The sequence below is a fragment of the Cydia pomonella genome, chromosome 6, assembly GCF_033807575.1.
Source record: "Cydia pomonella isolate Wapato2018A chromosome 6, ilCydPomo1, whole genome shotgun sequence".
NCBI lineage: Eukaryota > Metazoa > Arthropoda > Insecta > Lepidoptera > Tortricidae > Cydia > Cydia pomonella.
Window position 1 is genome coordinate 23,169,352 of NC_084708.1, and position 17,180 is coordinate 23,186,531.

Here is a 17,180-nt window from a genome sequence, read left to right on the forward strand (position 1 = left end):
AAATAAAACTGCATCAAAAAAAATTTCAAAATGGCCGACTTTTTTTTTTCTTTTTTTAATGTTGGTCCGAGCGCGCTGAGATTTTGCATGCGGCGAGCCTGGGGGCCAAGATTACCATATGAAAAAAAGTTTTTTGGAAAAATCCAAAATGGCGGCGGACAGGGGCAAAGTCAAATTTCCAAGTAGGTTAAGCGAGCCCGAAGGGCGAGCTTCAGGCTGGGAGGCCGAAGGCCGACCCCGGCGGAGGGCCGAAGGCCCGGAGCCTTCACCCCGACCCCCAAGCGTGCAACCCCCAGTAACTAAAAGCGAGGCCGAAGGCCGAGCTGCGTGCGTACGGTGCTCCCAAGCGTTCTACCAAGTCGACTGTCTTGATAAGCGGAGCCGGCGGGCCGAAGGCCCGACGGCGACGCGTCGAGGCCAGCGAAGGCCGAAGGCCGAGCTCCGCGTAGGGCCGAAGGCCCGAAGCGTCACCTGAGAGGGGGAAGTTGGAGCTTAAACACGACCCAATAGGAAAAGTGTCTTAGACAAGCGAAACGGCGGGCCGAAGGCCAAAGGCCGTAGGCCCGACGTGAGCTTGTCAAGACACTTTTACTATTGGGTCGTGTTTAAGCTCCAACTTCCCGCACTACTCCGGAAGCGAAACCAACCCTCCCCGAGTGTCTTAATAAGGCCGAGCTCCGCGTAGGGCCGAAGGCCCGGAGCGTCCCACTGGATGGGCCAAGCACGCGAGGCCGAAGGCCGAGCTGCGAGAGTGCGGCCCAAAGCGGAAGTACAACCGCATTACATTTCACCTTTGGAAAACAAATATTCTTTATACTAAAAATAACGGGAAAAATGCATTTATAGAACGAACCGGTTACAAGTTAAGTGTTTTAATAAGCGAAGCGGCGGGCCGAAGGCCCGACGCTGAGCTTCGAAACCCAGCGAAGGCCGAAGGCCGAGCTCCGCGTAGGGCCGAAGGCACGGAGCGTCCCATTGGATCGCCCAAGCACGCGAGGCCGAAGGCCGAGCTGCGAGAGTGCGGCCCAAAGCGGAAGTACAACCGCATTAACTTTCCCCTTTGGAAAACAAATCTTCTTTATATTAATGACAACAAAAATAACGGGAAAAGTTATAAAGCGAACCGGCAACAAGTCAACTGTCTTAATAAGCGTAGCCGGCGGGCCGAAGGCCCGACGGCGAAGCGTCGAGGCTAGCGAAGGCCGAAGGCCGAGCTCCGCGTAGGGCCGAAGGCCCGGAGCGTCCCATTGGATCGCCCAAGCACGCGAGGCCGAAGGCCGAGCTGCGGGAGTGCGTGCTCGCACGCGGACCATTCCTTGCAAGCAAAAGTACAACTGCTTTACCTTTTCCCTTTGGAAAACACAAACTTTTACACCTAAACAACAGCAACAACAACAAACACTACAACAACAACACATAAACAACAATATTAATAACAACATACGCGAGGCCGAGTGCATGCTCGCACGCGCAGCAAAAGTACAACTGCACCACTTCTTCCCTTTGGAAAACAAACTTTTTCACTCAAACAACGGCACCTACAACAATAACTCATCAATAACAACATCAACAACAGCACCAACTACAAAAACAACAATACTAACAACAGCACCATGCACACCGCGGGGCCCCCGGGCCCCGCGCACCAAGCAAAATCTAGTTTTAATGATTATAGTCCCAGTACCACCACCAACACATCGATGTCTGAAGAACTTTCCCTAAAGCGATCAGTGCTACGCGACATCGAGGTCAAAGTCCTAAAGTATGCCGACGAGCTTGAAGCCGGGCACCGTGCGCGCCGCCCGGGGCTCACGCCGCAGCAGCAGCTGCAGCACTACCGCCGGAAGCTTATCAAGAAGGTACAAGACATTAACCAACAACAAACGCAAAACCTGACTCATGAATTCGCATTAAACCTTGATAATGTCGACTTAGTCTTCTAAACAAAGGCTCTCTAATAAATTAGGACTTATTCTATATTTTTATATTTAGCTGTTACTTATAGTGGCGGTACGGTACACTTTGAAACGTTGTAATGTTAAATTAAGTTTTAGTTAGCTGTAATTAGAGTCTGTTTTTGGAAACACCGTATTAAATATTTGTTATTAAGTAACACGTCCACTCGGGATGCTTAAAATAGTTAGTCATATTTTACTTACTATTATTAGAATTTATTCGTAGTAACAACTTAGAATAAATTCTAACCTTTCCTATTACGGAATCTGATTGACTGATAAATACTTTATTTATTATAAACCTTCCGCTTAAACAAGCTTACCGTTTTACATAACCGCGCCGTTCGTCGTTCCACCACTGCTGTCAAGCCCCAAAATAGTACGCCGTAACAACACATAAGGCGCGCGTCTGCATAATACGAAAAATGGTTGCGAGCTTGCAATTACCGACGATAATATTTCTCGTACGAAACAGAGGATGTTTCGGAATCAGCATGGTTCTAGCTCTGTGTACGTTACTTGTGTTACCTACCACAACAGCAAAATGTTTTACAACGTCATATAATTTTAGGCGTCCCGAGAAGCGAAAGAGGCAGTAGAAGAATCATTAGAGTTGCCCTCGCCGAGACGGCGGCTCTCTCCCGAAGACGACACATACTCGTAAGTTATTTCTTTCGCAAATTGTTAAAAAACTGGAATTATTTCATTGTCATTCAGTTCATATTTGGTTGTCGGAATCGATGTTGTGTTGTCGGTTTGTCTATTGTTGGATCTAAATTGTAGTATTGTTTGTATTCTCAATATGATGTTTTACAGGACTTCATCGAAAAAGTCCAAGAAATCTCGCGATCCATCCCTGTCACCACCTGTGAAAAGGTCACGGCACAGGTATGTTGTTTGGTTTATTTGTAGCCAATCCATAATTTTATACCAGCAATAATTTTATCCCATTTTCTACATAAAATAATATTTTTATGCCTAATCAGGCTTAGACACAGAAATTGATCGACGTCACTCTTATTTCACTGTTAAAATAAATATGTTATCTTCTAGGTTATGGGTCAGTATAACAGTGTATTTAAGTATTGATTGGGTCATTCTACGGAAATCTCATTCCCCTGCATATACCTATTCGCATGTTCCCAGGAAATGCCGCTTTATTAGCATCTCATTTTTGGTGATTGTGTAACCCGTGCCAAGTTCCATCTATAACAAAAACTGCTGAGCGGAATCTACTGGGAATTTGCAAATAGGTATAGCCAGGGGAATGAGATTGCTGTAGAATGAACTATTTAACAAATACAGGAATGATTATATTGATATGATTTTTAAGTCGTGAACAGTAACCACAGTTCCCGATAAAGCTCTCTGTAACTAACGCGGAGCGCTAATTCAAATGACTATTAATTATCTCCTTTATTAATTACCGAATGTAATGATTTATAAATGTTTCCAGCCAGCTTATACAAAGAGGTTGAATTGAATAATTTGATGAAATAATATCCTATGAGTCTGTGACAGTTCTATGTAACAACAAGTAGGGTAATGATAAAATTCGGTAAATGTGAGTTAAAAAATAATTCATCAAAACAAAATGCTTTTACAGATTTTTGAATATTCGTACGTATGTTAATACTAAACGTAATACTTCTTACTCTGTAGTAAGAAGCACATATTTCTAATCACGACTTATCTTGAATGAATATGAATGAATGAATCATCCTCTATAATAAACACATTGTCTCATATTCTTGTTACTATCAAATTAGGGCATTTTCTAATATTCGAAAGACGATCATGCAACGGAATTTCCAACGTTGATAGAATCGGGCTTCGATGTGTAAGATCTTAATGTATGATTATCTCATTTGCCCACGCTGTATCATTTTTGGGACGATTGACAGAACATGTTGCACTAATTGGTTTGTAATCGGTCTAATCTACAAACAAATGGTTATCATCACTATCTCTGACGGCATCGAATTTATTTATGTTTAACGCAGTGACTGCCAGCGATCCGCCAGGTGGTTTCTCTCTTCGTAGTCACTTTTCGTTACATACGGGTTTTCGCATGCTATCGGCTACGCTCCTATAGATGTAGTACATAATTATTTTCCATCGTATTCTCACGGAAACTTACGATGGTGTCTTGCTATTTCAGTCAGCCTCAGTACCAGACATAGAAGTTTTTGTGGCAAAGACGAGTGTTTGAAAAAAATAAACATCGATAAATCTGTTATCGATAAGTCAGTCATAGATTAAAAATTAAGAGATGTAAATTCTACTTGCTGTTAATTACCAAGAAATTTCAAGAATGAATTTTACTACAAAACTTTACATAATTTCTTTATTACATTTATTTTTTACTTAAACATAAACCATACACCTTAGTATACAGTGCTAAAAGAATAGAAAACCGGCCAATATATTAAAGAACATATCGAACGTGTGTATTTTGCGATAGCTATCATCACGTCATAAAATATAGGTATATAGGTAACGTTAAGGTAACATCGATGACAGACATGTCGATATTTCATTTTGTCAAACACTTTATTTTGCCACAAAAACTTCTATGTCTGTTCAGTACAAAAAGTACTGACATTGACTAAACTAGCATGACAAATACGAACGTTTCCGAGAAAATACGATGGATAACAATTATGCACTACATCTCTACTGAATTTCTTAAAGTATCTTTAGTGGCTCTCCAGTACAAATTCTACAGCAACATATATAACACTTGTTGCAGTGACCGCAAGTCCCGTTCGCGTTCGCGCGACCGCGAACGTTCGGGCGAGCGTCGCGAGCGCGAGCGCGAGCACCGGCGGCGCCGCTCGCCCGCCACGCCGCCCTCGCACCACCACAGGAAGCACGCCAAGCACTCCAAGTACAAATATTAGAGGATATTAGGCAATAGTGCATACAAGGGAAGGTTGAGATACTGATCCCCATTTCATAAAACTACAAGTTACAATTTCGAGTGTTTTACAAAAAAAATTACTTATATTGAAAACCTGAGTCCCACAGATGATCTTTTTGGGTTCTTCCAACTCAGAATCATTAGCATATTCAATCCTGATGTTAAAAAAAAAATCCAAAAAATTTGTATGGAATATTTTAGTTTCCACTATACACACAAAAAATACGCATTATAAAATGACGCAATGGAGCGGTTATTTTAGGACATCTTTTTTAATGGTAGGATGAAGAATGCTGACGATTCTGAGTAGAATAACCCCAATAAAGTCCCGATTTGTAAGAACGAGTCATTCACGAAGACGCGTGTTTTAGCTCATATTATCACCCTATTAAAGGTTAGATGTAACAAATCTGCGCGTCATCGTGAATGACACGATCTATAACTCTGTGTAACTCATACATAGTTAAATCATTTTATTGACAGTACGATACAAGGTTCTTTCAAGTAGTAAAGGTATCTGTAATTGATAACGATAGGCTTGCGAGGTGACTGTCATTGTGAATTTACTACTATCGAAAAAAATATGATTGAAAGTTGTTGTAAATAAAATTAAGATGAACTTGACTTTTACAAATCGTGTGCGTAAGTGATTTATTTCTTTACAATGCCACCAATCTCTTTGCAATTTTGCTACAAAGCGGTGAGATTTTAGAGCACATGTTATATTGCTTCAATAAGGAGTATTAATGCAAGGTTCTGCCGCCAGAGTGCAGCACTAGCACAATCCGCAAACCATAGAGTAACATACATACTATGCCGTAAACAATTTTTTGACAAGTCGTTCAACGTCAGAATAAAATCGCAAAAATATAATCATAAATAATAACAAATCATTTTAATTGAATAAGTTTTCTATATATTAGGAATAAATATGACATGATGCATCATTTCGGTTTGTTTACTATTTGTGCTAGTGGCGCCCCCCACGCAGAGTTTTGCGCAATCCCTATAGCAATTATCATTTTTTAATTATAAGACTGTGAATGAGTGTGCGAATGGGGTTTTACGTGTTAGGTATTGTGACACTGTACTCTGTATCTTTAGGTATTTAAATAAAAGTAAAACAAAATCTGCTTTCAAATGGACCCTTAAGCCAGTTGAGGGTAGATGAAAACATTACATGATCAAATAATGTAGGTTAAAGTCAGGTCGTTCAGTGACAGATCCAGGCGGTTTTGTATTTGGTTGGTTAACCAATAAATGTTAGAACTACCCGAAAATGTACAAATTATTTATTTACTTTTATTTTAATACCTAAAGATACAGGGTATAGTCAGCATGTAAATGAAATTACAATTTATGATTGTAAATTTTTATTTAAATAAACATTTAATTTCATTGCAGTTTACTCATTTCACCTAAAACAAACATAATTCGAAAACATTTACAAAAATCATTTAATCACAAATTATAATATTTCTATTAAAATGATTTACACGATTCGATCACACTGTCAAATATTTTTGAGGCTACACAATTATTTCACACGCAAAAATTCGTTCAAAGTAGAGAGCTTAAAGTAAATAAAAGATCCATGAAAACTGAGCAAACCATGATCATTTTCTAAAATTATGCAAAAATATGTTGAAGAACTAGCACACTAGGGTATCGCAACAAAGCCAAAGAAAAGGGTTTTAGGTGAAACCAAACTCACTAAAGGTAGGTTTCTATTTAGGTAAGTTGAAGTTAATTCTACCTTGTGACAATGGGAATAAGATCACATTTTCTGTTTGACAAAACTTGCAATTAAGAGCCCATCGACGTGCTCACTAGCGCCACTGAAAAATAAAAATAAATAAATAAATTTAGCGATAGATATTTAAAAAAAGGGGGCCGCTACGTACTGTATTTTGTATTGAAGTACTTTTTGAATACATCAAACTAGTTTATATGTTGCTGGATTCGTCGATCTACGAACTCAAAACAAAAACGGCCGTTTTAACTTTGAGCGCCTAGATTGACCAATCCAGCAACGTATAAACTATTATGATGTATTCAAAGGGTACTTAAATACAAAATACAGTACGTAGCGGCCCCCTTTTTTAAATATCTATCGCTAAATTTAAACTATCACAATTATTTAGCATTGGCGCTAGTGAGCACGTTGATGGGCTCTTAACAGGATTTTCATAGGATATGAAACAGGATATTTAACCTTTTGAACGCCAATAACACCTAAAGGCGTTGTCACTAGTCGTGCCCGCAGCGCCAAGGACAACTATAGATGTTTTGGCGGACGCTGTCAAAGTAACCCTCACACTTTCGAGTAAGGTTTACATTAGCTCCCTTGCGCCCGAGATTTTGGCGTTTGAATGATGTTTGTGTTTATGACATAAAGCGTTCAAAAGGTTAAAGCGATATTGTTAAATTATTTTATACATATCCCAACGTTACTATACTTCGTAACGAATGAATATTTTCTAACCCCCATCCTTCGTGTGCTAGTACTTCTGAGCCCATATAAGTCACAAATTAAATATACTTCTAGTACAGAGCCATAACAAGTATTTACGGAACATTAATTTTAAACGGGGTCCCGTCATTTGTCACTACTTGACTAGTTGCTAGGCGATATATATTTATCTTAATCCATATCATAACTCGCTATAATATATTCAGAAACCATAAGCTAACGGCCTATATTAAACCTGTATCTGTGGTGGCATCTTAAAGTTTACTTTAAAATATCAATAACCGACACTTTTACTTTCAAATTTAGAACATTTCTGAGAAACAAAGCAGTTAGATTCGACCTCTATTCTCATATCAGTCGATATGACGTCTTATTCGAAATATGTCAATTGCAACCAATTTGTGTTTTGACAAATCTCACATGTTACTTTGATATCGAATGATATGGCAGTCGGCACCGGACTCTAGTTTGTCTCTGAATAAAAAAAAACTACGCTATTTGTCGTTTAGTTTATCTTTTTATTAGTATAAAATTAGTTTGTTTTATTGTTTATACCAACTTTAGCAAAAAAATTGGCCGAAGGGTGTCAAGTTTCGGCGGTTCCAAGGTGAGCTCCGACACTGCGGGGTTGCGTAATGCATCGCAACCATAATGTGATTTGTAGTATTTAATTTGTAAGATATATTGTTATAGTATGTATGTTAGTTTTAAGGTATTTATTTATGGGCCACTAGTTGCCTGAAATAAAGATTTTCATTCATTCACTCAAAAACATCGTGTAAAATTATAAAGATATTTCCGAGATGCCACCTCATATCCGTGAGAGAGCAACGATGCCTCAACGCCGGGTGTAACATGTGGTTCTTGAATATATTATAGAGAGCTTATATTATGTGTGTAGATAAAGCAGTGTACATAATCAGGCATTAAAACACTCGTGTGATCCTTTTATGTGTCGTTTCATAAACCCACACTCGTATTTTAATGCCTTTCATTATGTAGCAGTCACATAAACTACTATTAATTTCAATACGTTATATATTTCAAATGTAACACTGATAGATATAATCATCAATTAAGCTCCTAGCGTTAATAATAGCCTCAGCATGTTTATATTATTGGTCAACAGTGGAAACGGCATAGCGCCGTTGGGAATTTATACTTTTATTCAGTTGTTTCCCCTAGAAATTTGACCCACAAGTCGACCCAAAGCGTAATACGTATACTTATTGCAGCTGCTGGTATATTATAAATATTAATCTTCAAAAGTTTCCACCCCTGTTGACGTTAAGGCAAAGTATACTTTAATACTTTTCAATACACTATTACACGCTACTAAAACATATATCTGTCAATCATATAATTTTATTTTGACTGAAATGAATTGAAATAGCAACATAATATTTTTTAAAGCTTTTCGCTAAACACATTTTATACCGATCTATCAATTCTGATCAAATCTAAATAGATTTTTTTACACAATATTATCAACTAAAACGGACTCAATGGCGTATATTTAATAAAATTGAAAATGACCTGTGCCGTTTCGACCGCGACATTGTATTCGTAATCTCGGTAGTACGCGATTGAGTCACGTTTTCGTAATAATAAATAAGCCTCAATTGTTTCAAGTTAACTTAATTTCAATCTTAATAATACTGAAAATACACACAACACAGCAAACACACAAAAACATAATAATTTCATTTGTAAAACAAACTTTAATATTTATTTAAAATAAATCACCACAAAGGCAATAAGCTTAAATAAAATTATATCGTTCTTAGTCTTTTCTAGGTTAATATTTGGACATAGTACCTAAATTATTTAGGGACTCTAGAACTATTATAGGTAGCATGCTACTGTATGTCCAAATAGCAAGAGCTACCGTAGCATGCCCTACGTTCATTACAGTAGTAATAATAACACTAGTGCATAGAAACATTACCTACTTTCAACTATTCGTTATACCTACGTATAAAACGAAGTTGCGTATAATATACGAGCGCATAAACACCAACAACAAAGTCTTTGCCTTCGTAAATATTTTGACAGCCGTTTATGTCTCAAAAATGCGGCAAATGGAAAAAAAAACAAACCCGACAATAAAACTACTAAGACATGGAATAACACGTTGGAAATGACAGCATATTCGATATGCAAACTGTTGAAATATGAAGAATTAAAAAAATAGCTTGTGGCACGATTTGCAGGCCTAATTTTCTGCCAAAAGCTGTTTAAATTAATCATTGTCACAGGTCTTTTGCCAGGACAAAATAACAGGTTATAAATAGAATAGGATTATGTATTTTAGTTATGAAAACCGGATTAACACGATATAATATTCATTATTTTTACCTTTTCCAACATTTCAATTGCTGCAACGCAATGTGCCAGCTGTGGTCACCGATGTCAGCTGGCGCAACCCAATTAAAAGTACTCACTAAATATAGTTTAAAGTGTTTAATTTCCAATGCACTAGTATTATCGCAATATAACTAGCCCATACAATCGATTACTAATGTCAGCTACCCTTACAAACGCTACGTGAAACGCGACCTAGTCTCCCTACCCGTAATTCAGGAATGTACAAAAATATTTGCTCGGTTAATCACAGGTTACCTTCATTGAAGTGAGTCTATTGGTGAGCCTAACTGGCGTAGCTTCAAGCACAAAAACAGATAATTTTTTCAGAACAGGTATATATAAAATGAATTTGTTTTATATGATTTAGAAATCAATTAGTTGAAAAATAGCCTAAAGTTCTTAAAACTCATAGATATAGAGCGAATGGACAACCATTTCTCCATACGAACATAGTCCCCATTTTCTTCTTTAGATATTCACATTACGGTACATATTTTTTACCCAATTTGACGTATAATAACGACAGCTATGTCCCTTCGTATTACTTAATTCTATTATTAATTAATATAAGAGTAAGGAACGAAAATAAAATTGTAATATATTTTTACAAGATTTGATTACGGGCGCTAAATGGAAAAAAATGTGTATACTCTGTATCTTTAGGTATTTTAATAAAAGTAAACAAAATCTACCCGCAAATGACTTCTTAAGCCAGTTGAGGGTAGATGAAAACATTACATGATCAAATAATTTAGGTTAAAGTCGAGTCGTTCAGGCCGTTTTGTATTTGGTTGGTATAAATGCTATAACTACACGAAAATGTACAAATTAATTAAATAAATAAATAATAAATATTATAGGACATTATTACACAAATTGACTAAGTCCCACAGTAAGCTCAATAAGGCTTGTGTTGAGGGTACTTAGACAACGATATATATAATATATAAATATTTATAAATACTTAAATACATAGAAAACACCCATGACTCAGGAACAAATATCCATGCTCATCACACAAATAAATGCTCTTACCAGGATTTGAACCCGGGACCATCAGCTGCATAGGAACAAATTGTTTGTTTATTTTTATTTAAATACCTAAAGATACAGAGTATAGGTAGAGGTGACTTTTGAATTTGTTCTAAGTCTGACTGTACTTGAAGCATGTTGCCCTACTTATATCTACGGTAAATCTAACATGTGATGACTTATAATTCTAGTTACATGAGTTGTGCGTCAATTTTGGCAAAAAGGCGTTGGCATTGACTATAGTATATGATGTGGATACATGAAAATAATATAAAATAATAACTGGTAAAACGAATAAAATAATTAAAGATTCCAATACTGATAAAACATGGTAATCGTAAAATATATTTGTAAAAATTAAGATTTCCTAATTTCTAAGTAAGGCCGTTAAAAGGATTTTGTTTTAGTAATACTTATTATCTTAATAAAGGCCATTGTTGCTATAGCTGATAAACTAATAATTGTGTATGATTATATTCGCTATAGTTCGTTTTTTTTGCGTTAGAAAGAGGGTAAGCGATTTTGACGTGTCTATTTATTGAAAAACATGTTTAAAAAATAAGTCACGGCAAATAATATTTGCCATATATTATGTAATAATTATAAATCAAATACTATAATATACATGCTTTTGCTTTCACAATTGTCACTGATTTTTGAAAACCGTCAAGATTGTTTACGTTTTTTCTAATGCAAAAAAACGAACTATAAACTTGTATACTTATATAACTACTTATATTAGATGTTACCATTCGTATAAATAATGGTTAACGGACGAATGGTGAATATTCGGAACTAGTTTATAAACGAATAAAGTCACTACATATTGGGCACATTTATTACATTGGGATACATGTCATATAACATTTGAGTTGTGACCATATGATTTACATTTGAATCCATCAAAGTATACTTTTGCTATATTCTTGTAAAATTGAGAATTATATTGTACCTATGTAGGTACCTGTTCGATGTGAAAAGGACTAAAACTTAAAGCTGTAAAAACATATAAATATTTGTTGTTACTAGGTAGATGTTTTTTTACAATTCGTCTAAAAGATGGATGGGCCATGGGCAACTTTGTATGGACCCTGGTCCAAAAACCAACAAGATGAGAGTTAGGTCATTATAGATAAGTATTTCTATGTACTTCATTTCGTTCTATGGGAAAAAAGCGGAATTCCATTGCAGAAGATATTGGTATTTTAGTCAAAATGTCGTCACCCTTATTACCTAAGCAATAGAGTCCATGTAAGTAAATGAATTAATGCAGGGTAGATGTCCGCGTACCCGAATGGTTCGACCGATCGAAGGAACCAGTAGTGATGCACTTCTCGATTAAAACTTGATTATTTCAGTTCTGTAATGGAAATCAACTTTGTGTTCATATAATGAAAATTAGTAGATAAAACACCTAATAAATTAGATATCTCTCAACTCTGTTGATTTTTGGACCATTTTGACGCATAGTCCTACTTATTCTAAGTACGGTATATATTACTAAAAAAGTTTTAGATAAAATTGATACAACACGATATTGACTCAAACACAAAAGTACACTTTTCGATCCTACTTATTTGATTTCGCGTTATATTAACAATTATCTTAGTACTAAAATTCATTAAAATTGTTAAAACTGTAATTGAATCTATTGCTACTTCGGTTGTTATAATGCATTGCATTTCATTGTATATTTTTAATTCATCTAAGTATTTAAATTAAAATACCTTCTGTCTGCTACTGGTGAATATGTGATAAATACAATTTTCATGATTGTATGTAAAAAAAATATTACTAGCTTAACATACATATTGACGATATTTGACGCAGGGCCTACCATTTAATAATTCCTGTATAGAGAATAAGTTAATTCGAACGGACATTCTCTAAAATTATTATTAAAATCATAATAGTTGTCTTTTAGTAACAGATACATCACTTTTTAAACAAGTTCAATCCGTAGTAAAAGGCAACGGTCCAATTCTACCCCGTTAAGTTGTATGTTATGTTTATCTACTGAAATATCTCATTTTGGATTTGTCCTATTTGTTTTTTTTTTAGCATGGTTTGTCATACAAATTCATTTGATGTACTAAGTTGTCTATGGTCAATTACTAGTAACACTTTGCCAATAGTTTCGACCTTATCTCATCGCAATAAGGTCTACAAATCAGTTAACCCTTTGACCGCCACAGTCTTGCCAAGGACGCCAACAACGGCTATAGCCTTCGCCAATGCAATAGGGACTTACGCGGGACTCGGTGAAGTTTAATTTAGCTTAAACAATCGCGATCGCCTGGCGTCCGGGGCAGGGCATATTCCCACGTCGTCTGGCGTTCAAAAGGTTAATTATGTCTACGAAAGTAAAACCATACTACCGCTAATAGAAGTATCCACAAGGCCGCCAGCGTACGGTGCGGTGTCACCTCCAGCGTACGGTGCGGCATCACGTCCGGCGTACGGTGCGGCATCACGTCCGGCGTACGATGCGGCGTCGCGTCCGGCGCGCGACGCGGCGTCACCGCCACACGCGCGGGCGGCGCGGCGCGGGCGGGCGCGGCGCGGCGCGCGACGCGGGGGACGGTCATCTCATTCGGATTCGCCAGCACCGCACTCGGCCGTCACTGCGGGACCAAATTCAACAATGTAACAAGTTACAAATACAGATAACAATATCCAGAATTTCCGACATAAAAAGGCGCAATATACATAAAAAAAATTGTCGAGGTAGAAGGTTGACTATTCGTATATTATTTAAACGGAAATAGTTGGTTGGACAGATACAGAAAGGTCATGAATGCCATGATATCCACGACACCTTACTTGAAACTTAAACCTAATTCATTAATAAATATAAAGAAAAACAAGCTGACAATGTGATTAATAGTACCAACATACACCTAACTCCAGGTTAATAAACTGCTAGAATACTACTAATAAAATAGATTAATCAGAATCCGACCAAGCTAATTCTACGATTCATTAGCAACACCATATAACATTGAAAGGAATAAACGCCAATAGATTAACACCGATTATATAGTATGAATTTACTCAAATTATTTTTACGCCTATGATCCTTATCTGTTAAACAAAAGTCATTGTTTCTTTTGTGCGAGCAGTGGGCTCCCGCGTTGAGCGCGTGCCAAAGCAACAATGTCGTTTAAAAAGCGGCTGTATCGTGGTGGTTTTAAGGTTAAAATCTATATAATAATATGAGCGCTCGCCTACATCGAGGTGGTCGATCGTCCTTCATTACCAAAACCTGTTACATGTACACAGATTTGAACCCTAAAACCACCACAATACGGCCGCTTTTTAAACGAAATTTCTGACTGGCAAACGGGTCGAAATTCATTGGACATGTATACGTTCGTGACCCGTTACAAATCATTTGAGTTTCGTAGGATTTTTATGGGTAAAACTTGGTAGGACTCTTGACTTCAGAAAAAATCGGTATAGTTAGAGATGTGAGTACATACATCGAAAGCTATGTTAGTGACTACGACAGTTACTAAAGAATATACTGTAGGGGAATGTAATAAAGCGCAGTTTTGCCTGCAGTGATATGCGATGAAGCGGCGGCGATACGTGATACTAAGCGACTCGACTAAAATAAGTAACATGTAATAAAAACGATTGGGTCTTTTTTTTGCAACATTTAATAGTTAATCACAGGAAAACGTTAAAGAGTACTACCATGTATAAATATCAAAGAGAATTTAAAATAGAGGTGGATTATCAAAGAAAATTTTGTACCCACAGTAAATTGGCTGCCATCTTTCGACACATGATTAAAACTTTTAGAACGCCATTTGACTTTGATCCTCATTCTTTCACTGATATGCGTTCAATTTGTTAAATATCAAAAAGTGGCGCCATCTTACCGGGCATAATCTCAAGGTTGCGGTGCCATCGCTCGAAACGATGCCGCCATGATTTGGTTTTTGATTTATTAGATGGCGCCACTTTTTGATATTTAAAAAATTAAACACATATCAGTGAAAGGATAAGTATCAAAGTCAAATGGCGTTCTAAAAGTTTTAATCATGCGTCAGAAGATGGCAGTAAATTAACTGTGGGTACAAGGTTTTCTTTGACAATCCGAGGTGGATTTCAAATTTGCTTTGATAAATATCAAGGAATAATCTTGATCTTTTAGGCCAGCCCCACACAAGCGTCTCCCGAGCGTCGGCGTCTAGTCAACTCTATGGCTGCTGTTTGACGCAACGCTACGTTGACTAGACGCTAACGCCCAAAAGACGCTAGTGTGGGGTGGATCCTATATTTATAGCATGATTCCGTTTACTATGACAGGTGAATGACATTGATACATTGCCAAACCAAAGTGCACAAGCGTCGACTCCACCACTCGATGTCGACAACCCTACTTTTCACATATAAGAGATATGCTGTTTTAAGGTAATTTTTGATATGGAAAGGAAATATATTGAGCGAACATCGTCAATAAGATCTGTGCAACAAGGCTCGAGGTGCGGTAGCATGATGGCAGGTAGCTACTAACGAAACATTTTTTTTAAATAAAGGATAAATGGAATAACCTATCGAGTAATCATCTGGGTCAAAAACTTTTAGTATGAGGTAGCGATATGTTTCCTGTGAACATTATAATTCAAATCTTATTTTTCTTGCTTGTAAGTACAAAAACTGTACCCTCAAAATATAAACTAACCTGTAACATACTCTGTATCTTTAGTTATTTAAATAAAAGTAAACAAAATCTACCCTCAAATGGCTCCTTAAGAGGAAAGGGGACGGCCGCTTCTCCATACAAACGTAGTCCCCATTTTCCTCTCTGGATATTGACATTATGGAAATTATTATTACATTATTTGATGTATATTAACAATAGTACAGTTTGTTTACTTTTATTTTTGACGATCTGTCTGGCGTAGTGGGTAGTGACCCTGCCTATGAAGGCAGGATATGCCTATCCCGGGTTCAAATCCTGGTAAGGGTATTTAATCGTGTGATGAGCTCGGATATCTGTTTTTAGTCATAGATGTTTTCTATATATTTCATTATTTATAAATATGTATGATATATTATATATATCGTTGTCTAAGTACCCACAACACAAGCCTTATTGAGCTTACTGTGGGACATAGTCAAGTTGTGTAATATAATGTCCTAAAATATTTATTTATTAATTTACCTAAAGATACAAAGTATAAAATCGTATGCTTTTATATTGTCCACAGGAAAATAATTTTTGAAAATTTTTAGCTCAATTGTCCGGTAGAACAGTCTCCTAGAGCCCTATGAATCTCGCCCGAGACGGTTTTCCATTTAGTTCTTTATTTGAAAAACAGTCGGTACTCGGTCCAACCTTGTGCTGGGTCTCAGGAATCCTGCAGCACGCGCCACACGCGCACGTCGCCGCCGCTGCAACACACTCAGCGTTAATACTCGTGCCGTGCACGATGGCATACAGAGACGCATAAAATAGTCTTCAGTTTTTAAACTGAGCTCGTCCGGAGAAACTAACCTAACCGGAGGCGCCATAAAAGGGGACGGAACTATGTTGAATGTTTATTAATTATCAACTCTATGGCTTTAGCCAGTAGACTCATAATGATCAATCAGATGTAGCGGGTGGTGGTCACCTGGTCACGCACTGAGAAGACGCGTGGCACTTCAGGTAGATGCTGCCATAGTTATACTGCGAAATATTGTAACCATTGTAATATATATGGTACTGGAGGGTGTAATTCATGCGTAGTAGATTGTCAGGCGCTAAAACTGGACAATCCACATATAAGGAAATTTACAGCGCCATACAAAAAGTCACTTATTTCAACTGTCAAATTTACGACTATATTTTGCAGTATTTAACGCGTCTCTAATCCTTTGTTGGGCTCGTAACGACTTCTAGACTGTTTGTGTAATGACATATTGTATACCTAGAAGTGACATGAAATAGTTTACGATCTACCCAAAGACGTACGTATGAAGGTGAGATGTGATCAAACGTACGAGTAACATTAATAAGTAATGTCAGAATTATCTTCTACCTAATCTCAGAAAAACAATACCTGCTTGAGTTTTCAAACGTGTTAAGATAAATAAAATAGTCATGAGTAACTTCCCACTAATTTCTAACGATAGGATAGAGCTGAGAATGACTCAACGATTGTAAAATACTAGGAGGACAGCACCATGTAGCGAACGATTGGGTCAAATTACTTCCCCGACGGATAGTGTCATCATGATGTGTATGCCTTCAACGTATGAGGCGCGTCTCGGTAGGGACGGTGCTGCGGGACGTAGGGCTCCGCTACATGGGAGCAGGGTGCTCCAAAGGCCTCTTACACCAATCACTCGTGGTTAACCGGTTAAACCTGAAGTTACCATGGTTACCAGTACAATGAGGGGCGATTTAGACTGCACGCGCACTCGCATGCGATTT

General features: G+C 37.4%; 2 protein-coding genes across 2 annotated transcripts in view; one reads left to right on the top strand and one right to left on the bottom strand.

Annotated features, from left to right (window-relative positions):
• Positions 1-6,276, top strand: part of LOC133519320 (U2 snRNP-associated SURP motif-containing protein) — a 27,256-nt gene extending 20,980 nt beyond the window's left edge. The window contains exons 17-20 of the mRNA XM_061853359.1: positions 1,676-1,859; positions 2,527-2,615; positions 2,772-2,843; positions 4,708-6,276. Of these exons, the coding sequence (XP_061709343.1) occupies positions 1,676-1,859; positions 2,527-2,615; positions 2,772-2,843; positions 4,708-4,858 (496 nt within the window). The 3' untranslated portion in view covers positions 4,859-6,276. The remainder of the gene's footprint in view (positions 1-1,675; positions 1,860-2,526; positions 2,616-2,771; positions 2,844-4,707) is intronic.
• Positions 6,235-17,180, bottom strand: part of LOC133519325 (kinesin-like protein KIF21A) — a 128,283-nt gene continuing 117,337 nt past the window's right edge. Inside the window, exons 29-30 of the mRNA XM_061853365.1 lie at positions 16,101-16,156; positions 6,235-13,374 (exon numbers count right to left, since the gene is read on the bottom strand). Coding sequence (XP_061709349.1) covers positions 16,114-16,156 — 43 coding nt within the window. The 3' untranslated portion in view covers positions 6,235-13,374; positions 16,101-16,113. The remainder of the gene's footprint in view (positions 13,375-16,100; positions 16,157-17,180) is intronic.